The 26752-nt window shown below is 40.1% G+C and overlaps 1 protein-coding gene across 4 annotated transcripts in view; it reads left to right on the forward strand.

The window, feature by feature from the left end:
* The first annotated feature begins 40 nt into the window (after window positions 1-40).
* Window positions 41-26752, forward strand: part of kmt2e (lysine (K)-specific methyltransferase 2E) — a 127196-nt gene continuing 100484 nt past the window's right edge. For all 4 annotated transcript variants that reach the window (XM_068005009.1, XM_068005012.1, XM_068005010.1 and 1 more), the window contains exons 1-2: window positions 41-330; window positions 21258-21442. In XM_068005009.1, coding sequence (XP_067861110.1) covers window positions 21372-21442 — 71 coding nt within the window. In that variant the 5' untranslated portion in view covers window positions 41-330; window positions 21258-21371. The remainder of the gene's footprint in view (window positions 331-21257; window positions 21443-26752) is intronic.

The raw sequence follows: 26752 nt of genomic DNA on the forward strand, positions 1-26752 counted from the left end.
CCGTAAGCCCCGTAGGACGACGTTCCGTAGCCGCCATTTTCCAAAGAAGGGGAGTAAATCGTACACAGATAGCAACAGATCCCACAGAGACTGTTCAAAAAACTAAAGAAATCTTTTTACCGTGGGATAAAATATTCTGTAACGGTTAACAATTTATTTTTTTACTGAAGAAAGACTATCGAGTTTAAAATTACAGAGTTAATACTGTGGTGTGATCAAAAATATAGGACTATTTGTGTATTTACGTTGTGGTGGAGATTATATTGCATTGTTTTGGTTTGGCAAAACGAGTTTAACGGAGTCTTTCTGTCGGTTCGGTGGACTGTTCAGGTAAGGTTACATGGCATCTGTCAAAAGCATTTTATGAGGAAATGTCTAATTAAAAAAATATGCGTTGATTCCCCCCCCCCCCTCGTTCCGACCGAGATGGTAGGTTTGGTTACTGACTGACAACGCGAAATATGGCGGGTTTAGTGAACCGTTTTTTTAAATTTAGTCGATTACAGTTCATAACATCACTTTCTCTTTTTGAATATACATATGATTAATATATAAGTATATATGGATGTTTTTAAAAGACATTTTGTGTCAAATTTTGAATCCCACTATTCTTCAACTTTGGTCTCACTTGGACTTTCATAAATAAACATTTCCGTTTTACTCCATTTTAGTTCTCAAAGTGAAAAGAAATGTGCCTGTGATATTTTCTCTATTTAGCACACACTGTCATCTTTCTGATTATGATAGAGTACCTAGCAACGGGTAATGTTTAGAAATATAATGCGTCGTTAATGCAAAAGTATTTCTTAAATTTTAGCCCTTTTTCTGAAGGATTTTTCTGTAAATATGTCTAGATTTTAGTTGTATTTAACTATTTTTAAATGTAATTCTACTTTTGTAGATACGAATTACGTAACATAATTACATTTAATATATAGTTCTGTACCACAGGTAACGGATAACGTACTTCGAATTCAAGAGGGGAAGGTGGACCACTGCAAACGTGGAACCAAAACATCCTGGGGGAGGGTGGATTTGTTTATCTTTGGGATTTAATTGGATTGGGATTGGATAAGAAACTTTCCATTGTACAACTGATTTTAATTCATATTCATAGTTTATATGTAGATATTTTTAGTTCTAAATGGGTTCCTGTGTGCGATTCCAAAATATCACTCATCCTTTTTGGCGGTGGGTAAAGGGAGATTTTTTAAAAATTAAGTCTAAGGGAGTATGATAGTAAAATAATGATTACATTACTTTCCAACTTTCTGTATGATTTATTGACAATTATATTCATGACAAGTGACGAGACAGGTCATTAAAGAAAAATCGATTTGGTTGTCGTTTCTTTCATACTTGAAACAGTTTATTTTTAATAAATAAGTAAAATTTGTGAATCGTCCCGAAAAGTACATGAAGAAATTGGCTGTTACAAACGTTTACCTTTAAAGTGTCTGAAGCTACTCTTTTGTCCTTAGCGCTGTCAGGAAAAATGGCGGACATTTGGTATTATAGTAAATCTAATCGACTTGGGTTCTCCACACCCCATGCGGCGCTCGTTTCGTCTACCTCAAGTTATTGCAGTATTGGAAGCGGATTCAAAAAAAAGCCAACCTTTTAGGTTTATCATACACTGTTCTAGATTGGCATTCATTTCTGGGATATGCATCAGTCTTTTAAAGAAAATTATTAAGGTTTCGAGAAATATATTCCACAATGCCATTCGGAAGCTGAATTCTACATTTGCTGATACGAATTTTACGTTTATAATGCATTAATTAATCGTGCGTATTTTATCAAAGCTGAATGTTCACTGGTTACTTTAATGCAGAAAGCAAGGTGGCTGAATGTTTACAGGTGCTTAAGTGGGCATAATATGTTGAATATAATAATCATAATAGCACAGATGAAAATTCAATACCCAATTCTATTGTAATATGTTTGACGATTTAGTAACTCTTGTAACTTGAAATAGTGTATGTCTGTCTGATGGTTATGTTGATTTCCTGCGTGTTTAACGGACCAAAAACATGATTTACCAGTGGTTGCACAGGGTTAATGCTCTTAATCGTGAAAACATTGAGACATCTATACTGCTGTTTGCACTAAAATATAAGCATGTTTTTGGTGAATTGGGGTTTTACTGTTTTATTTATATATAAAATTTTACTTTTAATTGAATGTACATGGAAGCATATATCTACGCAGCGAGTTGTTATGATCTAGAATGCACTGCCTGAAAGGGTGGTGGAATCAGATTCAATAATAACTTTCAAAAGGGAATTGAATAAATATTTAAAGGGGAAAAAATTGCAGGGCTATGGGGAAAGAGCAGGGGAGTGGGACTAATTGGATAGCTCTTTACAAAGAGCTGGCACAGGCACAATGGGCTGAATGGCCTCCTGTGCTCATCATTCTATGATTCTATGAAAAACCAAGCTTTAAAAGCTATGAAGATGGCCCACGGTCATAACAATCAAAAGTTTATGAACTAATAACGTTACATTAATGTTTAACCTTACATTAATGTAGTTGGACTCGACGTAGAGACTATTTTGTACTCTTACTCTAGGAGGTGGAAATTTTATTACTTCTGGATTGTAGTACGGTAAACTAACACCTCTCTCTATTGAACTGTAGTTGCCCCAAGTGTAACTAAAATTATGATACCAGTACTAGATTTTGTACAGTGCATTATTATGGATCATAGGCCAGTAAAAACATAAAGTAATAAACCCATTTCTTGCATCTTTCGAGGCAGAACACAAATAATGTAACTGACATACAAGCAGGAAAGTCCTAAATGCTGTAAATATTACCTATGTGCAGAAAGTGTTAAATACTGACTAAGAATTGCAAGTTTGACATATATATATATATGTATATTGTTGCTATTGTAGTTCTGTCAGATTTTTGTCATGTCAAAATTTCCAGACTAGTGCAACTGTGCCCAATTTCTCAACTGGTTGAAATGGTGTTCCTTAAATCCTACTTGCAATCGTGAGTTTTTGTTTATTATCATTTTTATTATAATCTGTTTATTATTACTTTAATAAGACCCTTCTGACACATGCACATTGTCATCTTGTACCTGTTTAATGCAAGAGTTCGTACTGTGACTGTCTACAATGTGTTCACTTACCTGACTATAGGGGAGTGGGGGCATCACAGCCATTTCCTGTCCGATGTCCAGACATATGGTATTTCTCACAGTGGTCATTGGGCAGCAATCAGGATGGGTGGGAATTCTGGCTGATTTTTATTCTTGCTGATCTACGGTGCTGATGTCTATTGTAGCATCCCAACTGCTACTCTGGTTGGGAGCTAATAGCTGATTGACCCTGGCCCATCCTAGTGTGTGTGGTTCAGTACCCCACCAGAGGTTGCCATTACTCACCAGGCCAACAGGGAAGCCCACTTTGATACAGTTTTAAGCTAATATCGGCCCAGCTTGTGTTGGAGCGGGGCATCTCGCAGCATATGCCCTGAGTTGGATATTTTTCCTCACCCTTCTGCTCCAATTATTTTTGCACTGCAAATTGCAGGAAGTGCGGATTGATAGTGAGGTCAGCAGGGCATCAGGGAACTTGGTGAACGAAGGGACCAATGGTCTTAAGAGAGAGAAAAGAGACAGAAGAGGAAAGTTTTTAAAAAAAAATTAAATTTAAGAAACCTCTAGGAACAATTTACTATCTGCAGGAGTGAGACTCCACAGTTTCAATTGTTCCCTTTCTGGACTGGAGAGGTTGAGTGGCATTGCAGGAACATAAACCTCATCATTAAAAGGGTCCTTACATTGTGAAACAGCAACTCTAACTTTCTGTGGCGAGTTTAATTCGTACTTATGGCGCAAATCCAGCAATTTCTTAACTCATGGGGAGATTGATGGCAAGCTCCCGTTTTTGCGAGGCTAACGGCAAGCAACTCATGCGGTATTTCTTCCTCACCACAAATTGCTGGGTTTTTTAATGTACTGGAATAAAAAATAACAATAAAGATTTCTATTTGTTTAAGTCACTTTTCAAACTGTTTTGAAAAGACGCGATTTCTAAATCTGGTTTTCATGATTTAATCATTTCTGTTCATTTAATCTCAGTCCTTGTAATTATCACTGAAATATCGGCTATTCATTTTTGTATAAAATATACTGGTCCATCTCCTGTGGCTTTGCACCAGGAGAGTCAATGTCAAGTGTAGTCTTCAAGTGAAACAGTTGATGGGTGAGTCTAATTGGACTAGGACACAATGTAATTCAGTCGCCATTTAGAAGTCGTATATTTTATCTTTATTTTGATATAACACTTTGATTTAATATTATTTATAGCTAATTGAAAAATGTACAGCAGTTTAGGAAGCAGAGAAGTAGATTTGGTTGGAACATCGGAGTTTCTCTGCAATACGGGCTGAGGAGCTGGGAGATGCAAAACTGATGTGCTGCAGTGCCTTCACTGGCGGGAGGGTGTCATTACAGTTGACAGATTTACATGGCAGTTCTTTTTTGAACATAGATTCTACAGCATAGAAACAGGATTTGGCCCAACTGGTCTTTGCCGGCATTTATGCTCCACATGAGCCTCCTCCCACCCCTCTTCATCTAACCGTATCAGCATATCCTTCTATCCCCTTCTCCCTCAGGTGTTTATCTAGCTTCTCCTTAAACAAAGCCTCTGCCTTTCCGGATTTCTGGTATCATCCTTGTGAATCTTTTTTGCACCTTCTCCAGTGCCTCTGTATCCTTTTTATAATATGGAGACCAAAACTCTGCACAAGTGTGGCCTAAACAAGGTTCAATACAAATTTAACATAACTTTTCTGCTTTTCAGTTCTGTCCCTCTAGAATTGAACCCCAGTGCTTGGTTTGTTTCTTTTATGGCCTTATTAACCTGCTTCGCTGCTTTTTGTGTATCTGTACCCCTAAATCCCTTTGCTCCTCTACCCCATTTCAACTCTTATTATCTAAGCAGTATGTGGCCTCCTTATTCTTCCTACCAAAATGCACAACCTCACACATCTATATTGAAATTCATTTGCCAATTACACGCCCATTCTGCAAGTTTATTAATGCCTTCTTGTATTTTGTGGCATTTTTCCTCAGTATTAACTATACCTCCCAATTTGGTGTCGTTCGTAAATTTTGAAATTGCACTTCTAATTCCCGAGTCCAAATCGTTTATGAATGTGAACCTGGGAATTTATAATGGAAAAGGCTGACAGGAAATGTGTGCAGATATGAGATTTTAATGTACACAAATAGCATACCTGAGGAAAGCCACATAAGTAAATGTATATGATAAATAACTTCGTATTTACAACAAAAGAAATACATTCAGAAATAATTATTAAATTTCTAACTATATATTTAGATGTGCAGATGCAGGCAAACTACATGTTTCAAGAAAACAAAGCTACCATTAATACTTTTTGATAAAACAGTTGAGTAGAATATGCACGTGAACTAATTATTATAAATTTTTACTTATATAAATCTATGGCAAGAATTGGGAGTTTCCTGTGGAATGTGCCCATGTCACCATTTTGTTTTCTACTGGATGTGTGTAGGTGATGAATGTGATGGGGTGAGGTGAGAGTGACTACCCTCGACATCAAGGCAGCATTTGACCAAGTGTGGCATCAAGGAGCCCTAGTAAAATAGAAATCAGTGGGAATCAGGGGAAAACTCTCCATTGGCTAGAATCATACCTAGCCCAAAGGAAGATGGTAGGGGTTATTGGGGGCCAATCATCTCAGCCGCACGACATCGCTGAAGGAGTTCCTCAGGGCAATGTCCTAGGCCCAACCATCTTCAGCTGCTTCATCAATGACCTTCCCTCCGTCATAAGGTCAGAAGTGGGGATGTTTGCTGATGATTGGACAGTGTTCGGCTCCATTCGCAACCCCTCATATAATGAAGCAGTCCATGCCTGCATGCAGCAAGACCTAGACAACATCCAGGCTTGGGCTGATAAGAGGCAAGTAACATTTGTGCCAGGCAATGACCATCTCCTACAAGAGAGAGTCTAATCACCTCCCCTCGACATTCAATGGCATTACCATTGCCAAATCCCCACCATCAACATCCTGGAGGTCACCATTGACCAGAAACTTAATTGGACCAGCCATATAAATACTGTGGCTACAAGAGCAGGTATTCTGTGGCGAGTGACTCACCTCCTGAATCCCCAAAGCCTTTCCACCAACTACAAGGCACAAGTCAGGAGTGTGATGGAATACTCTTCACTTGCCTGGATGAGTGCAGCTCCAACCACACTCAAGAAGTTCGACACCATCAGGGACAAAGCAGCCCACTTGATTGAAGGAAAAGGGCAGCAGGCGCATGGGAACCCCACCACCTGCATGTTCTCCTCCAAGTCACGCACCGTCCTGATTTGGAACTATATCACCGTTCCTTCTTCGTACCTGGGTCAAAATCCTGGAACTCCCCACCTAACAGCACTGTGGGAGTACCTTCACTGCAAGGACTGCAGCAGTTCAAGAAGGCCGCTCACCACTACCTTCTGAAGGGCAATTAGGGATGGGCAATAAATGTTGGCCTTGCCAGCGACGCCCATGTCCAATGAATGAATAAAAAAAGTTTAGATCAACGCACTTGACCTCCCTGTGCTAGAACTGAAGCAGACAGATATGTTGTATTTGTAAAAGCTTATTCTGGATAGATTGGATTTCACAAGTCAGAGCTTGTCACTTAAGGTGAGTTAACACAATAAAAGAAAAAAATGTTATACTATAAAGTATAATAATTTACATATGTAGTAGAGTCATTGTGTGTTATTGATGTCACAGCAGCACTCTATCAGTTAATATGTTCATTCAAGTGTTGGCACAGTGGAAAAATTATGTACTTGGATTCTGTTCTTAGATATTGAAATCTATAAAGATAATGAATATGTATTTCTGAATCACGGTATTATAATCCAGTTGCGAGATTCAGGTGATGTTATAAACCACAAGAACAAATTGAGCTGTTATGTTCCTCACCAGAATTACTTGATTGGATTACTGTGTAGTGGAACCAAACCACCAAAACTGTCAGTGTTTGTCAAAAACATGACAGCTATTGCAGTTGAACCTTCAACATGTTGTTTCATAAGTTGAAAATGTATGCAGTACCAACAGCAAAGCATGAGACACCATTGCTCTGGCCTATTGAACTCCCTCCTAGGTAGCATAATTGCCTAGAATTCTGCCTTTTGTATGGAGGAGTTCAAATACTTTATTAGCTGTTGAAGCAGAGTTATAGTAGCCTATATCAAGTGCAGGAATGAAATAAAAATAAAATTGCATCTGAAATAAAAAACTGAAAATACACAGAGGTCAGCACCTATGAAGAGAAATGACAAGTTAAAAGATTTTCAGTGTGTACCCTTCGTCAGAACCCTTATGGGGAAGAGTATACATCTAAAGTGGCATAACTTGCCTTTTCTCTTTACAGATGCTAACTGGCCTGCAGTGTATTTCCAGTTCTGTTTTTAACGCCAGGGATGACTCTGGTCTGGCCCATGTGAACCCAGCTTAAATTCTCCAAGTGTTTGTGTTCTTAGCAGTCGTCTGTCCACACTACAGTTTCCTCAGGACATACTGTGTTAATTCATATTTCACATTTCTTGTCAAATTCAGTGAATAGCAAATAAAACAATATTGTATGTCTGAATTTTTCTTGTAAAATGTTTTCTCCTGGGGTAAGTGGAGAGGGGTGTTGTCTTCTTGTATAGTATAAGAAATATGAAATAAGAGCAGGGTGTATTTTTAGTGATCATAATAGATGCTTTTACAATAAATTATATTTGAAAAACTATTGTGTTAATTTATTGTGGATTTTCATGTTTTTTTAACTTTTTGAGCATAAGATAGGGTGAAGTAGGAAATGCAAAAATGCAGAACTGGCGGGTTATATTCAATAATAACTTTCTGTAATTTGCTATATATTTTACATAGTGATATAGTTATGCAATTTTGATGAAAATCTTCACGATTTGAGCACCTAATCCAGACTGACACTTCAGTGCTGTACTGAAGGAGTACTGCGTTGTTGGGAATGTCGTCCTTTGATTGAGACGTTAAAATGAGGTCTTGACCGAGGTAAAAGGTCCTATGGCACTATTCAAAGAAGAGCCGGGAGATCTAGTATCTTTGCCAAAAACAGGTCGACTGGTTATTCATCTCTTTGCTGTTTATGGGTTCTTGCTTTGTACAAAGTGGTTACCATGCTGTCTACATAACAATTTCACAGTAATTTGTTGTATGTGAAGAGGTCTGTGGAATGTTTCTAAGAAGTGATGAGTTTTTTTGCCAAAGTACACAATGTGTTAGCATAATCTTGTCCCTAAGGTGGATTACGAGCAATTTCTGATTTCTGTGGAGATCTGTAATTGAATTTTGCAGTTGGGGCGGTGGTGGGAATCAATCTATCCATCTCTCTCCAATGTCTTCCTGAATCCACCTATCCAATTTAATTTTTAATGTTGACAAGTATCTGCCTCAACATTAACTATGAAAGGGAATTCCACATCCTCACAACTTTCTGTGTAAAACAAGTATCTTCGTTCTGCGTTCTAAAACTCTTACATTTAATCTTCTATCTATGGCTGCTTGTTCTTGACCCTTCAACCACTTTAAACAGTTTACTTCTATGTACTGTCTCCCATCATAGAATGCAGTCTGTCTTGCAGCTCCCTCATAAAGCAACACCTCTGCTTCAGCAGCCATCAACTGGAGGGTAGGGTTGGGTGTGAAATTGCTCCATCATTTGCATACATACTAATATCTGCCCCTTGAGATTAATTTATCTGGCTTTTAATTGTCTTGGTTCTCGTGCAGACACATTTAATGCTATGGATGTTAAATAGTATTTTGTCAATATGTTTATTTGTAGGATCAGGAATAGTTAGGGTGCTGATGTTACAAAAAGCCATTACAAAATGTCTGCATTTTAAAGTGAAGCATATGAAGTTATAACAAGATATTGCTCACAACAGAATTTTCCAGCTGTATATCTCTGATCCTTGTCACTAGGATAGCTTTAACACATACTATATCTAAGTTCTGTCAAGCAACGTAAGTAATGATAAATAAGTGTCAACGCAATTTTTGTTTTGTTGCTATTTCTCTATAGGTCTGATTGATTATTGTATTGTCTACAGTATTGATGTGTGTGTTGGTAAATATTCTATGCAATTGTTATAAAAACAGATCTAGAGGTGTACATTCTATGGCAATGACACATCAAGATGTTTAGACAATATATAAGGGTTGACAACCTCATGTTCACTGACAGGAATTATTGTCTTGAAACCCATTTTTTTTATTGTGAATACTAAAAACTTCATAAAGAAACCTTTGAATGCAGGAGGTAAAAGATCTGACTGTTTAATGATGGTTGGAAAAAAAAACAATTTTTGTGATTTAGACAAAAGTAATACACCATCAAACTTGTGCAGGTAAATGTTTATGTTAAATATATTGGAGTAGTGGCATTGCACATTTGACCACAAAATACTACATCATGAAGTCAGAAGATGAATGTTTGATTTCTTCCACTCTTAAGTTTCCAATCTCAAACGATCGGAGGGGAGGAGAATTAGAATGGATGACTTTGTACCAAGTCATTGCTGTGTATCTCCTTGTAGAAGAGGGAAACATTTGTGGTAGTTGGAAGGTACTTGTCCAGGGTGAGGGGTTGTGCCTTTGTAGTAAGGCCCTTTAAAAAAGTGTAATCTCCAGAAGTATACATTAGAAATATAATTGTATATTTCATTGCAGCCGTAGTTAGCATCTTTTGGCATAAGTTTATACTTCCATGTAATATATGCAGGAAATTGAGACTGGGTTATGCAGAGTGTTAATAACCTGTCCTTTCATCTCTCAGATCTAAATTAGAACCTGGCTGAGATTGATCGGATAGTGTCTCATTGCAGTCCAGTTCCTCATAACTGAGTACAACATGAGGAATTCCTCATGGTTTTGATTGTAAATTTTCCTCTGAGTGGCCACATGGATGAATCGTGTGGGAAGTAGTGATGTCCTGCTAGTGCAGTAAGAAGATCATTTTGGAGGGTGGATTATTTTGTTTTCTTAGAAAAGTGTAAAGGAAGCTTTATCCTGCATCTGATCAGAACCATCTGTGACCTGGGAGTACTTGAATTGAATGGAAAATGTTTCTTAAATCATTGACACCTAGCGCAATGAGCAAAATTGTCTGGTGAGGAGGAGATAATAAAAGGTATCTGAAATCTGGGTGAGTTTAAAAAAATACTTTTGTAACTATTTGATGCCAGCAAATATGACTTGTATTAGTACTAATACAAGATGGTAATTTAATTGAGGAATAAGCCTTAGAAGTGATTGATTAAACGGTTGACCAAGTCCTTAAATTAGGTTCTTGATATCACACCAAGGTATCTGTTCACATTGTATAGAATAGTTTAATTCATCTTTTACTTGTCCATTTTTATGACACCAGCCTCACTGTTTTCATTGACAATGTATTCATGATTAACAACAAGAACTTGATTTATATACATTGAATTTTACAGTACAGAAACAGGCCGTTGGACAAGCCTAGGCCGGTGTTTATGCTCCACACGAGCCTCCTCCCGCTATGCTATTCACCTCAACCACTTCACGTGGTTGTGAATTCCACATTCTCACCACTCTGTGTATAGAAGTTTTATATAGTGCCTTTAACATAGAAAAATATCCCACTGCAATTCACAAAAACACAATCAGACAAAAATGAATGATGAGCCAAAGAAGGAGATATTAGGAGGGGTGACCAAAAACTTGGTCAAAGAGGTGGGTTTTAAGGAGGGACTTAAAGGAGGAGAGGGATGTGGAGGGGCAGAAGGGTTAAGGGAGAGAATTCCAGAGTGTTTGGGCTAGGTGGCTGAATGTGTGGCCAGTGATGATGGGAGAGGGACCGATGGATACTTCGTAGGCCAGAATCAGAGGAATGGGGAGTTCTGGGGGATTGTAGAGCTGGAGGAGGCTACAGAAATACGGAGGAGCGAGGCCATAAAGGGATTTAAAGATGAAGATAAGAATTTCCAATTGGAGATGTTGGAGGACCAGGAACCAGTCTAGGTCAGCAAGGACAGGATTACTGGGTGAGTGGGACTTGGTGTGGGATAGGATGCAGGCAACAGAATTTTGGATGGGCTGAACTTTACAGAGGGTAGAGGATGGGAGGCTGACCAGGTAAACATTGGGACTAGTCGAGTCTGAGTCATACCAAAGGTTAACAATTGTAAAGTTACTTTTACAAGTTTGTTGATCTATTTTTTGAGTTGAATTCAGGAAATAAATACTATTATATTTTGAGATAATTGACATTTAATAGTCAACTGTATATGAACTGTACTAGATTATAATTTATAGTTTAAATGGTCCATATATATTTGTAGTTTGCCATTGGCATCTCAGAACTTAATGGCAGACTGTCAGTATAAATACAGTATTTGTCAGAAACAATTAACACCACCAAAGTGGCTCTAACCAGTGCTTGCAAAGGCAGCATGAGTGGCTCTATCAAAATCAGTGGTGGTCAAAAGCATGGATAACAAGGAGCTGAGTAATTAAAGACTGCTGCCTGTGTCTGTACCAAGTCAGTGAAGCAATTTGACTGCAGCCGGATTGTCCTGAAATCTTCCTAGTCACTGGGGAAAGTAATTACTAATGAAGTATTTGATACTTATAATTTTAAAATAACTGTGTGTGTTGATCCAAGTGCTGTAAAACCTATTATTGGTGACAATGAGTCCAGGTGTTGTTTTAGAAATGTAAAGGACATCGACTATTCACTGGTACCTGTGTAATTTGTCTTTTGCCATCACTAGTGAGTTATTTATTTACGAGCAGATTTTCTATGTTTAATAAAATTGAATATAAATTGTAATGTAAAATCATGAGATGATTAGAGGATCATGAATGTATGCTAGTGTAGCAATACCAAGCATTAAAGGAGGTCCGATGATATTAGCTACAAGAATAAAGTTTGAGTAATTTATATTTGGTACCTGTATCTAGGTTTGGATTGCAATTTTCAACTCACTTTGATTTCTTCTTTATATATATTGTGTATATGTATCTTACGCTATAGTGAGTTTAAAAATTCTTGCTGTTTTGAGGTTTTATGACAGACACAGTGATAACAATGCTACTTATTTTATAATATAGAACTGAAGATAAGTTGGACAAGTGAAAGTACGCATGTATTTTTTTTACATACAGATCTTGAAAAACACAATCTGATACATATAAAAGTGATTTGAAATCATTGCAGAAACTTGATCTTTTTCTCTTGTTCATTGTCACAGCTAATCAAACTTGGGGAGCAAAAGGGTTTTGGAAAAGAATATAGAAAAAAAAACAGCTCTCTTCCAAACATGACAATTTCAGGTGGAGCATATTGATCTCTCTTGACTATAGTTTTCTACTCTGTAAAAGCTTCTCATAAATGTATTCTGCAAAATTTCAACATGTGGGGCTCAAAATTAATGTTTTCAAACTGTAATTATTTTTGGTGCTACATCTTTGCTAGCAAGCTATTTTCACAAATAAAATAAGAAATCAAAGAAGGGCTTTTTTAGGCAACATGTGGCTGACATGTAGAATCATAGAAAGGTTACAGCACGGAAGGAGGCCATTCAGCCCATCGAGTCCACGCCGGCCCTATGCAAGAGTAATCCAGCTAGTCCCATTCCCCCGCCCTTTCCCCGTAGCCCTGCAACTTTTTTCCTTTCAAGTACTTATCCAGTTCCCTTTTGAAGGCCATGATTGAATCTGCCTCCATCGCTCCCTCGGGCAGTGCATTCCAGATCCTAACCATTCGCTGTGTGAAAAAGTTTTTCCTCATGTCACCTTTAGTTCTTTTGCCAATCATCTTAAATCTATGTCCTTTGGCCTTTGACCCTTCCGCCAATGGGAACAGTTTCTCTGTATCTACTTTGTCTAGACCCTTCATGATTTTGAATACCTCAGTCAAATCTCCTCACAACTGTCTCTCATCCAAGGAGAACAAACCCAGCTTCTCCAGTCTGTCCACGTAACTGAAGTCCCTCATACCTGGAATCATTCTAGTAAATCTTTTCTGCACCCTTTCTAAGGCCTTCACATCTTTCCAACAAAATACGGTGCCCAGATCTGGACTCAATACTCCAGTTGTGGCTGAACCACTGTTTTATAAAGGTTCATCATGACTTCCATACTATTGTACTCTATGCCTCTGTTTATAAAGCCCAGGATCCTGTATGCTTTTTTAACCACTTTCTCAACCTGCCCTGCCACCTTCAACGATTTGTGCACATATATACCACCCCCCAGATCTCTCTGTTCCTGTACCCCTTTTAGAGATGTGCCCTCTAGTTCATATTGCCTATCCTCGTTCTTCCTACCGAAATGTATCACTTCGCATTTTTCTGCGTTAAATTTCATCTGTCACGTGAGCACCCATGCCACCAGCCTGTGTAGATTCTCTTGAATTCTATCACTATCCTCTTCACTGTTTACTACCCTTCCTAGTTTTGTGTCATCTGCAAATTTTGAAATTGTGCCCTGTACACCCAAGTCCAAGTCATTAATATATATCAAGAAAAGCAGTGGTCCCAGCACTGACCCCTGGGGAACACCACTGTACACCTCCCTCCAGTCCTAAAAACAACCATTCGCCACTACTCTGTTTCCTGTCCCGTAGCCAATTCTGTATCCATGTTGCTACTGCCCGCTTTATTCCATGGGCCGCATTCTTGATGATAAGCCTACCGTGCGGCACTTTATCAAACGCCTTTTGAAAGTCCATATACACCACATCAACTGCATTGCCCTCATCTACCCTCTCTGTTACCTCATCAAAAAACTCTTATCAGGTTAGTTAAACACGATTTGCCTTTTACAAATCCACGCTGGCTTTCCCTAATCAATCCACCTTCATCCAAGTGACTTAATTCTGTCCCGGATTATCGTTGCTAAAAGTTTCCCCACCATTGAGGTTAAACTGACTAGCCTATAATTGCTTTTTTGAACAAGGGTGTAACATTTGCAATTCTCTAGACCTGTGGCACTACTCCCATATCTACCGATGTTTGGATGGTAATGGCCAGTGCATCTGCAATTTCCACCCTTACTTCCCTCAGCAATCTAGGATGCATCCCATCCGGACTGGGTGACTTATTTACTTTAAGTACAGCTTGCCTTTCAAGTACCTCTTTATCAATTTTTAGCCCATCCAGTATCTCAACTATATCTTCCTTTACTGAGACTGTGGCAGCATTTTCTTCTTTGGTGAAGACAGATACAAAGTACTCATTTAGTACCTCAGCCATCCTCTCTGCCTCCATGAGTAAATCTCCTTTATGGTCCCTAATTGGCCCCACCCCTCCTCTTACTACCCGTTTACTGTTTATACGCCTGTAGAAGACTTTTGGATTCCCTTTTATGTTGACTTCCAGTCTATTCTCATACCCTCTCTTTGCCCCTCTTATTTCCTTTTTCACTTCCCCTCTGAACTTTCTATATTCTGCCTGGTTCTCACTTGTGTTATCAACCTGACACCTGTTATATGCCCCTTTTTTCCATTTCATCTTACTCTCTACCTCGTTTGTCACCCAGGGAGCTCTGGCTTTAGTTGCCCTCGTGTGAATGTGCCTATACTGTACCCACACCATCTCCTCCTTAAAGACCGCCCACTGTTCAATTACAGCTTTGCCTGCCAATCCTTGATTCCAATTTACCCGGGCCAGATCTGTTCTCAACCCATTGAAATTGGCCCTCCACCAGTTGAGTATTTTTTCTTTAGAGTGGTCCGTGTCCTTTTCCATAACTTTTCTAAACCTTATGATACTATGATCGCTGCTCTCTAAATGCTCTCCCACTGACACTTGCTCCACTTGGCCCACCTCATTCCCTAGAACCAAGCCCAGCAATGCCTCCTTCCTCGTTGGGCCGGAAACGTACTGGTTAAGAAAGTTACCCTGGACACATTTCAAAAATTCCTCCCCCTCTGTGCCCCTTGTTATTATTGTTATCCCAATCTATATTAGGATAGATTAAGTCCCCAGTTATCACTACTCTATAGCTTTTGTACCGCTCTGTAATTTCCCTGCAAATTTGCTTCTCAATATCCTTCCTACTAGTTGGTGGCTTATAGAATACATGCAGTAGTGTAATGGCACCTCTTTTATTTCTTAACTCTAACCAAATAGATTCTGTCCTTGACCCCTCGAGGACATCCTCTCTCTCCGGTACTGCAATGTTCTTAATCAATACTGCCACCACCACCCCCCCACCCCCTCCGCTTTCCTTCCCTGTCTTTCCTGAACACTTTGTATCCAGGGATATGTAGTACCCAACTTTGCCCTTTTTTGAGCCAGGTCTCCGTTATCACCACGACATTGTATTACCATGTGGCTATTTGTACCTGCAGCTCACCAACCTTGTTTACCACGCTTCATGCGTTTACACACATGGACTGCAAACCAGTCTTAGACTTTCTTTTACTCTCTTAGTCTGATCCCACCTAATACTGTATTATTACTTACGTGGAACCCATCATCATAACTGAGTCTCCAAATGATACTACTGAGAAATCCACTTAAGTAGAGTTTCCATTTGCCTGATTTGAAGTCCATACACTGTATAGGGACACACCCTATTTCCCAAGCTCAGAGGACTTAGGGCCAAGGCTTAGCAGCCCCAAATGTGTTGCAGTTTAATTGGGCAAAACTATGCAGCTTACCAGCATCAAATACAGGTTAGCATTTCACTGTTTGTCCAACTAAGACCACGCTATCTGATAAGGCATTGACTTGGAGGATTATCTAGAACTGAGGGTGAGTCCGAGTCCTCAGTGACAGGCCTACACTGCATTGGGTCAGGCTAGTCAATTGTCAAGTGTTGTGGAGTATTTATAACTACTTGGCTTTGTTATCAGGTTACCACATCCGCCATAAAGGAGGGACTCTTCTGTCGCTAGGTGTACCATATTGGAGCCATTCTGACCACGAAGAGATTCCACTTGCTTGTCTTTCCTTTCCTCCCAAGGAGCATGGTCACTAGACAACTAACAAGTGCAGATTTGATTACCATTAAGGCAGACAGCAAGCATAAGGCACTCCTGGCATGATGAACAGCACAACTCAAAATTTGAAGAGTGCCTTGTCACCATCCTCCTGACCATAGCATGGTCATACTCATCAAAGTGATTCCACAAGTTAGAGGTGCTGAACCTCACCAACAACTGCTTGCCTCTCTGCAAATAAATTAAAATGGGATATGTGACTGCATGTTCGCATATTAGTTAATGGCTTCCAATAGCTTTCCTCTCAATCAGCTATTTTGACATCTGCCTCGGTGGTGGAAGGAGTGTGCAGAATAGCTTGTGACCCACTAGCCTCTTTGGTGTTCTAGATATCCAGGTCCAATGCTATGTACCAGACTTACTTGCCACCAACCGCTTAATCCAGGCTCTTGTGAGATGCTTTGCAAAGAGATGTGCCAACTATAAGACTGATTTCCCCCCTCAGCAGGGTGCTGAATGACAAGTCAGAGTTCCCTCTCCCTCTCCTCCCACCCCCCCCCCCCTTCCTGCCCCTTTCATCGTTTGCCCTTACCACAAATCTATTTTAGACCTAGGCCCTAGATCTCACACGGGGTGGAAGGAAGTTCTTGTGTTGTGTGCCTACGAGCTCTGGACTGAGAACTAATGTAACAAAAGAGGATTGATTAAGTACAGGCATACATCCTTAAAATCAAGCTGCCAGAATTCCATTTTCAGTTTTACTTCAGTAGTTAGAATGTTAATTAGTGAAATGTTTTTCTAAAATAGGGCATTTTATACTATCACACTCAGCCTTTTATACTGAATTGAATTAGTTTAACATGCAGAAATTCTGAAGTGTACAAAAAATCTTCATGTGGTTTTCGATAAACAAGGCAGCTTTTATCAAATATTTTTACGATTTCTGAAGGTTGACACACATTGCAGAGTTCTCCTTTGGAAAAGTCACCGGTCTGGTGGGAGTTGAATAAAATGTTTTTTTGCTCTTGTGGATCTTCTAGTAATTTGGGTTGTTAGGACTGGAGACCTCATAAGATCTACTGTTTGTAGAATGTTCATTCACATTCACATTGTAAAGGCCCTGTCTAAAAGAAACTGAGAAACTGATTTCAGGCAGGAAAACCTAGTGCTCGTGGCACTTCAATCATAAACAAGATCTTGTGTGCTACTTGATTTGGTATAATGAGCAATCTGCATTATCCATTGATCTCTGATGGATTTCTCCATTTTATGGCAGATTTGAAATGTGCCGTCCAGCCTTTCTGCTTTAATAAGAAATTTCAGTACAAAATCCAGTTGCTTCTTTGGGTATTATGGTGAAAAATTATGTCCTGCAGAGTTACATTTAGCATCCCTAATGATTTTAATTTAATTGATGATGCCCTGAATTTGGACGCTTTCTCTTCTCCCCTTATCACTCCTTGCTTCTCTCCCAGTCTGTCTTTCTTTCTGCCTCCAACTGGCTGTCTCTGTCTTTCATCTTTTTTCTCTCTCTTCCCCTTTCCCCATTTCTGTATGTTTTTCTTCTTCCAGCTCCTCTAGGTGTCTGTCACTTTCTCTGTATACCTCTTGCATGTTTCTTTATTGATTTACTCAACTTTCAACTTCACTTTTTTTGAAGCCCAGGGCATGCAACAAGATGGCAATCATAATGTGATGAGTTACAAGAGGGTATTGCGTCTGAGCAAGGAGATGCTGCAGCATGTGGTGAGAGAAATTGGAGGCTGGGAGGACAAATAGTCAGGGAGACCCCTCCCAGTAATCCTAGACTTGTGCATGGCAGATTTCGCTAGGCCATAGGAGCAGACCCACCAGGAGTTCCTGCGATCCACTCACCCTGCACACTGACCAAAGATGTATAATGTGGGGGGAAAAGTGTAAACAGAAGTTGAGGAACAGCCCCTTTAGGTAGTAATGTAGTGGCAGCAACTTCTGCTGGCTCCTGTGTCAAATGATTGACTTTTGGATCTTTATCCTTTTGTTGCCAGATGTGATACTGAAATATGAATGAGATACTTGAAGTGTGATAGACAGGTAGTGCATGCTAGATGACCATTTTTAATGTATTAGTAGTGGCTCAGTTATAGCACTGTCAGTTCAAGCCCCATTCCAGAGACTTAACACTTCAGTGCAGTATTGAGGGAGTGCTGCACTGTTGGAGGTGCTGTCTTTTGGATCAGACATTAAATTGCCATCTCAGGTGGACATAAAAGATCCCATTGCCGTTTTCAAAGAAGAACAGGAGAGTTCTCCCAGTGTCCTGGCCAACATTTATCCTTCAACCAGTGTCAGTAAAACTGATTATCTGCTTATTTATCTCATTGCTGTTTGTGCACAAATTGGATGCTGTGATTTGCATGCATTACAACAGTGCCTACCTTTCAAAAGTATTTAATTGACTGTGAAGCGCTTTAGGACGTCCTGAGGTCATGAAAGGTGCTATAAAGCAAGTTCGTTCATTCATTCGTTCCTTCCCTATCTTCCTTTCTTTATATGTAAATTGTGATTGTCAGAAACTCCAAAGTTACTTTTGATGCTGTTTGAAAGTGGTGTTAGGAGTTCATAGATGGCTCCCAACTAATGGATGGCAATATTGGCAACAACTATGGACATAGTACCACCTGAAGTATGGAGTTCTGTATAGGTATCTCCAGGTGACATACTCTTAATTTGCTCAGCCAGAAATCCGGGAATGGATTCCAAACCAATAAATGAACTTGAAGGCCTTCTCTCCTCTGGCATCAATTCACCATATCGGGGTAATTTTAATCCCCAAGAACAGGTGGGTTAGGGGTGGGTGGGAGGTTAAAATAACAGCTTTTTGGAGCAGGGCCTCATCCTGGCTCCAACTCATCCACTTCCGGGTTTAACCCAGGCAGGTTTGTATGTGTGTGCACAGCAGACACCAGGAAGTCCCACCCCCACTTAAAGCCGGTGGGCCAATACTTAAAGGTGCATTGTACCTCATTGAAATACTTGAGGTATTTAATTCTTTGTGAATTGGAAAACTTAAAATGAATTTAACCGTACCTGTTTGGGTTTCCCATCGCTTCTGATGCACGTCAGGTGAAAGCAGGCGGGAAGGGCCGGATCCATGAGGTGATTGCCTTTATTGCACTGCTTGTGGGCCTGGAGTAGCAGGAGTGCTTCTTCCAAGCCTGATAAGCTTATTTGGCCGACAGGACCCCATTGATCGGCTCCCCCAGGTGATGGCCCCCCACCTATCTCTGACTCTTCCCCAACCTCTGATCCTCTTCCCCAACCTCTGATCTTCAAGTCCTGGCATCAGACCCTTCGATCTCCACCTCCCAGCCCGCGATCTTCTCCCCGGTCCATCTGATGTCCTCCCCAGCCCATGATCCCTCCCTCCCTCTGATCCTTGGCTGTGGCCTGCTACTACAGACCTTCCTGCCCGACAGCCAGCCAGCCTGTATATCAGGCTGGCTGCCGGGCGCAAAGCCTGGAAGTAAAATTTGTTGACCTCATTAAGATCGTGACCTGCCAACTTACCTTCCTGGTTTCGCACCTGAAAATCCCCCCTCTCCTTCACGGCTTGAGTCAAAATCATGTCCCAGGTGTCTATGTTTTATAAGACCTCAATAGCCATGATAATGGAGTCTGTAGCAAGGGTATAGGGAAGCTGGAAGAAGGACTTGGAAGATGAATTAGCTATAGAGGAATAAACTAGCAATATGAGAGGCAGTAAACTGTACCTTTTCCTGTCATAGATTGAGAAAAGAGAACTTAGTGCACCATACTTTTGCCTGCCCCCCCCCCCCCCATGGCTGGAGAATAATTTATGTTAGTTATGTGAGGAACTATGGGGCTACTGGTGACTTACTTTACCTTTATTGAACCTGTCCAACTATCTGACAATACCGGAAAACAATCTGAAGAGACAGAGAAATTCACCTGGATCGAAGTAGCGATAGACTGCTAATGGTCTAAATGGTGTCCCCCTAGAAGGCCTCAGTGATACCCACAACAGATAGGTTTCAGCAGTTTTTCCTGTTTGTGACCTAGAATGGGTATGTACGGGAGTAGAAAAGACCAGTGTAAAATTTGATAAATAAATGCCATTTGAAGACTTTAGGGTACATTTTTTTCCATGTTTCACAAAATTTGAATGCAGGAGATTGTGATTTCCTATATGCTGCCAAGCACATCATTATAAAGCATAATTTCTACAAGAACAAGTCAAGTATGAACTTTTGGAAGATGGTATGCTATTTTCATAGATCTGCATCAAAATATCGAAAATTCTAGGACTGAATTCAGTATTAGTAGAACCTCAAGAGTATTGTTTAAGGACATAACGTACTCACTTTTGATTTCAAAATATGCTTTTGCTGTATATCATTTATTTCAAGATATATTGCAATTAAATTTTATCCTGGGAAAATTTGTTGGGGGGAGCAATTGTGTGTGGGAATGGAACATACCTCCATTTTGGACACACAGTGTCTGCCTTCTGTATAGCATGGACAGATGCAGAGCTACATTCCTGCTCTAACAATGTGCCATAACCACAACCTCAAGCACCCTGTTCTTACAAAATTGTGAGGCATTGTTTTCTCCTTTTATTACCAGTTATCTTTACATCCTTTCTAGGTGGCATTTCCAATTTGTGCTGAATTGTGGACAGTTTTGAGTTGTGAATTGTGTCAAATAGGAACAAACTGCCAAAGCTATTTAAGATATAATGACTGATGGAAAAAGGAAACTTCACAGTTGTGTAGAACAGGATGCCGTTGAGTCTCTGAATGAGGCACGTTTTGGAATAGAGCACAAATAGCTTTGCTCTGCACCAACCCATGTACTTGACCCAGGAACACAACACTTGTGCACAAAATGGAGATACATTCCATTGCCACAGACGCCCTTAAGTACAGCATCACTCAGCGAACTCCGTAAAATAAGACCAGTCATTTCACCGAGGGCTGAGAGAGAGATTTTCATCCCATTGGTCTGAGCTGGAGTTAAACCAAGGCCCCAGGGTAAAGGGACAATGTGCTGCCCGTTCCTTTTTTTAAATATAAAATGCATTTAAAACAGTTTTGCGGGAATAGGTGGTGCAGTAAGTTATTCAATTGTCTTATGATCTGTGTGTAGGTTTATAAATTAACTTAAAAGAATATAATAATACAAATGCTGTTGAGTTTAATATATTTTTGTGGTTATTTTACAGGCTTTGTGGATGCACTTAGATGTTTGCAATGAGCACTGTGGCTGGCATGCCCCAGTGTTTTGGATGCCAATGTATAGGACTCCGTAGAAGTCGATTTTATCAGCAGCGCACGTCATGAGCATAGTGATCCCGATAGGGTTTGACACAACGGAGACCTCATATTTGGAAATGGCTGCAGGCTCAGAGTAAGCAATTTTATGGTTGAAATGTATACTATTTTTTCATTTGAGAACACTGCATTCCCCACTAATAATATTCATTTAAAATAGTATTATTAACTTAAAGTATCTGTTTGGTTGACTGTTCTTTAGAAAATACATTTTGTTGTGCTGTGAAAAGCTCAGTTTAGTTGACTTTTTCTTTAGAAAGACTTGTTTTTAAAAAAGTTTCTGCAACAAATTACTTTTTAAAGATTTAATAGATGTGTCACAGTTTTTATACCATTTATTTTCTCTGGTTCAGCATCACTAATCACTCCTGCAAACAGACCTCACATCCTCTATGATGCAGAGTGTAACTTATTCTGCCCATATCTAGAAAAAATTATAACATAACCCAGGAATCAAAACAGAACCCTTATTCCGTACACTAGCCACTGGAATGGATCACATGCTGCCACGTGAATTCTCTTTTATCAATGGATGGTGGACTGGTTAAACACTTATACTGAATTGAGACGTAGGCTTGAACCAATAAGTTATTTTTATTCGCAACAGATGAACAAACAGTACATAGTTTCACACAATAAGACATATTTTACTGTACACTTTTTGAAATATCAGACAATAAAGATGCAACTTGTTTCGCCTGTGAACATGGACCTTTGGCCACATGTTTATTTATCATAACCTCAAAATACTCTGACTTGATCTGTCAGATTGATACAGAACTTTGAAACCAAAATGCCTTGCAACTTCTGAGTGTGTGCTACACATGTACTCTGACTGCTTTCAGTCTCTGAATTGCTACTATGGGCCCGATTTTTAAAAGGAGGCTTGAATGGTGCGCACTAGCCCCAAAGCAGGCCAATCTTAACGGCAGGGCTTCATTTACATGAATGACCCGGGTCCCTCCCAAACTCGGTCAGATCCACTACCTGCCTGATGGACGGGAGTGGGAATTTGGCGGCAGGAGGCTGCAGTCGGAGACCTATGGGAACGATCCCTGGCAGTCAGGGGGAGGAGGGGTCTGGTGGTGATTGGGTGGGGTGGGGGGGATTCCACCGTGACCGGAGGAAGGCTGGGGCTTGGGAGGCAAAAGGTCTCCTTGCGGGCCTTGGGGGGAGCACTCCTGGCCCTCAAGGAGTTCTGAGAAAAATAATTGTTAAAAACTTAACCTTGCCTCCTACCATGGTTCTGCTGTTGGGCTCCAGGGAGTTTGGGACTCCCCCTAATTCTTTGTTAAGATGTCGTCACGGTGCTGATGACATCATCGGACCACGACTTTTGCATTTGAAGTAGGCCACCACCTGCCTGTAGCTGGAGCCTCGGCTGACTTGAAAGTCGACGAAGATAAGATTTCGCCAGGCGGGAACGGAGTGACCTCAGGCTGTTAAGTTAACTCGACCTAATGTTACCCACTCCCACACACCATTCTCGCCGAGGAACGGGAGTTAAAATCGAGGCCTATAAGCCTGTGAGATAAAGTCTTTTCCCACTGAGTTGTCAGTCACAGGGGGCTCTGGTCAATCAAGAGACCGGCCATCTTTTCAAATACCTGTCAATCGAAGCCACTGTCACCGATTTCAGGGCCTTTTGGAGCTTTACCAGGGCCACCAGGAGTCCACATAGCTGCATGGCCTGTTGTGCAGACTGAATAGGATGACATCGTAAACAGCAAGGTTTGTGAGACAATTTGCCATCACTGACAACACCAAGAGATGTTTAGGATTGGAAATTCTGCTCCTCTCTAACAAGGTGATTAACAAATTAACTCACCAAACCACTGTTTGGGCCAAAACAAACCAGCTCCTTGAGGAAAATCTAGTGGACAGACTAGTTCAAACTAATTTCTTTCTATCAAGAAGAATACTGTGTGTAGTCTTGGAAGTTAACCCCATACATACTAATTCTAGCATTACAAGAATACAAGTTTTAAAAAACAAATAGGCAAAATTCCATTTTGCCACATTGTGACTCCTAAAGTTTATATTAAAATTTCTGTTTTTGAGTAGATGTAGCTTTAAGTGTTGTAAGCATGATTTTTTTCAGCTAGATGTTTGGATGGCTTAATTGACATCTTGTGTACTAATTTAAGAATACCACTATACTGAAGAAACTACACAGTCATTACTTTTATGCAGTTTTTATGGAGGAAGAGTCCATTTTGTATGTCTACCCTCTTATAAATTTTATATTATCTCCTAATTTTTATACAACATTCCAATGTAAAGTATGGCACAGGTTAGATGCAGAGTTAAACTAAGTTTTGTCTGCTGCCAACAGTCAGTTCCACCTCAGGAGATTCTTGTACCAGTATGATAAGCATCAATATCATGTGACAGGAGGGCAAGTAGTTCCATTCACATCTGCACTGGCAACAGAGTGGAGAAAAGATCAATGTTGGTAAACTTGTTTTGTTCCAACCATTTACTGATGCAGTGATCAAAAGAGAACTTATAAGCCTACAATTCCATTCAGCATTATTCCATTTTTCATGGCATAATGCTGATAGAAAAATCTATGCTGTAATGTTTTCCTGATGACTTGGTGCTTTTGCAAAGGTTTGTGTGGGGCAGTTTGCCTAATTGTTCCATGATAGGTTTATATTATCTGAACTATAATCTTTGATCATTTATAAATATGATCAACTGTGTGTGTTTCTTAAATATATACTTGAACAATAGTGGTATTCACAATGGGCAGAGATTTCCTCTACGCCCTAGGTGTAACAAAATTGTAAACCTGTTCTTCTTAAATGTGTGTGCTTCTGCTACACCTCGTGCACAGAGGAAACCTTCCCCTGCTGTTCTGAAGTAGTTTACAATGAATAATTTGCTATAATTTTTTTCGTGTTGAAAATTATAAAAATGTAATTGAGTTAGTTATACAGCTGATTTACATAAAATGTGAATGGCTCCTTCCTAAAACATAATACTATGGGTGCCATTTGAAATCGGTGTAAGCTGGCGACATTGAGTTATGCTGCTGGCTCCACACCTTAGTCGAGGGGAAGAAGAGCTCTGCGTATTCATACTGAAATTAACGTGTAAAGCTATGCTAACTGGTGTTCTTTGCTGGTGTCTTCTTGGCTCTTTATTTTCTAACATTTAAATTTAAAATGTAAAATGATTAACATAGGAACATAGGCCATTCAGACCCTTGAACCTATTCCGCCATTTAATTAGATCATGACTGATCTGTACCTCCATCCTATTTACCCGCCTTTGATTCATATTCCTTGATATCCTTGCCTAATAAAAATATATCGATCTCTTGAAATTTTCAATTGACCCACGTCCACAGCCTTTTGGGGGAGAGAATTCCACATATCCACTACCCTTTGTGTGAAAAGGTGCTTCCTGAGTTCACTCGTAAATGGCCTAGCTCTAATTTTAAGATTGTACCCCCTTGTTCTGGATTCTCCCACCAGAGAAAGTAGCTTTTCTGTATCTGCTCTATCAAATCTTTTTACGAACATACAAAATTGACGGGCAGGAAAAGACCAGCTGGTCCATCAAGTCTGCCCCACACCGTGATGGCCGGACCATCACGACTAAACACTTCTTCCCTGCCCCCTCACATCCACCCCCGTAGCCATGAAATCTCCTAGTAGAGGCAAAAAACAGAAAAAACCCAGGGCCATTAAGGGAAAAAATACTCTAAAATTCCTCTCCGACCCCTCAGGCGATCGAAACTCGTCCAGGAGATCACATGGACCAAATGTTATCTATAAAGACACTTGCCTTCTATATGATGCAATCTCTGCCCCAGTCAAGAACCGGTCCAGCTCGCTCTTAGAATCATAGAATGGTTACAACACAGAAGGAGGCCATTTGGCCCATCGAGTCTGTGCCGGCTCTCTGCAAGAGCAATCCAGTTAGTCCCACCACCCCCACCCCCCTATCCCCGTAGCCCTGCAAATTTTTTCCCTTCAAGTACTTATCCAATTCCCTTTTGAAAGCCATGATTGAATCTGCCTCCGCCACCCCCTCAGGCAGTGCATTCCAGATCACAACCACTCGCTGTGTAAAAAAGTTTTTTCCTATGTCGCCTTTGGTTCTTGACCCCCTCTGCCAATGGAAACAGTTTCTCTCTTTCTACTCTGTCCAAATCCTTCATGATTTTGAATACCTCTATCAAATCTCCTCTCAACCTTCTCTGCTCTAAGGAGAACAACCCCAACTTCTCCATCCTTTGCAAGTAACTGAAGTCCCCCATCCCTGGAATCATTCTAATAAATCTTTTCTGCACCCTCTCTAAGGCCTTCACATCCTTCCTAACATGCAGTGCCCAGAACTGGACACAATACTCCAGTTGAGGCTGAACCAGTATTTTGTAAAAGTTCATCATAACCTCTTTGCTTTTGTACTCTATGCCTCTATTTATAAATGATGTGGAGATGCCGGTGATGGACTGGGGTTGACAAATGTAAGGAATCTTACAACACCAGCTTATAGTCCAACAGTTTTATTTGAAAATCACAAGCTTTCGGAGGCTTTCTCCTTCGTCAGGTGAAGTGTGGGATTCCTTGAATGTTACCGCATTTATAGTCAGAGAACAATACCTGGTGATTACAGATAATCTTTCCAACTGCCCGTTGTCAAGGCAATCAAAGTGTTCAGACAGAGAGGTGTTACATACAGGACTACCGAATATACAAACGGCCAGAACAAAAGACAGAGAGAGAGAGAGAAACATCCGAAAGGAAGAGAAAGAGAGAGAATGACCCATTGTATTAAAAACAGATAACTTTTTTTCGCTGGTGGGGTTATGTGTAGCGTGACATGGGTTCATGTCACGCTACACGCAACCCCACCAGCGAAAAAAAGTTATCTGTTTTTAATACAACGGGTCATTCTCTCTCTTTCTCTTCCTTTCGGATGTTTCTCTCTCTCTCTCTCTCTCTGTCTTTTGTTCTGGCCGTTTGTATATTCGGTGGTCCTGTATGTAACATCTCTCTGTCTGAACACTTTGATTGCCTTGACAACGGGCAGTTGGAAAGATTATCTGTAATCACCAGGTATTGTTCTCTGACTATAAATGCGGTAACATTCAAGGAATCCCACACTTCACCTGACAAAGGAGAAAGCCTCTGAAAGCTTGTGATTTTCAAATAAAACTGTTGGACTGTAACCTGGTGTTGTAAGATTCCTTAATCTATTTATAAAGCCCAGAATCCCATATGATTTCTTAACTACTTTCTCAACTTGCCCTGCCACCTTCAACGATTTGTGCACATATACCCCCAGATTTCTCTGTTCCTGCATCCCTTTTAGAATTGTACCTTTTAGTTTATATTGCCTCTCCTCGTTCTTCCTACCAAAATGTATCACT

This window comes from Heptranchias perlo, chromosome 24 (assembly GCF_035084215.1).
Source record: "Heptranchias perlo isolate sHepPer1 chromosome 24, sHepPer1.hap1, whole genome shotgun sequence".
In the NCBI taxonomy this organism is placed as follows: domain Eukaryota; kingdom Metazoa; phylum Chordata; class Chondrichthyes; order Hexanchiformes; family Hexanchidae; genus Heptranchias; species Heptranchias perlo.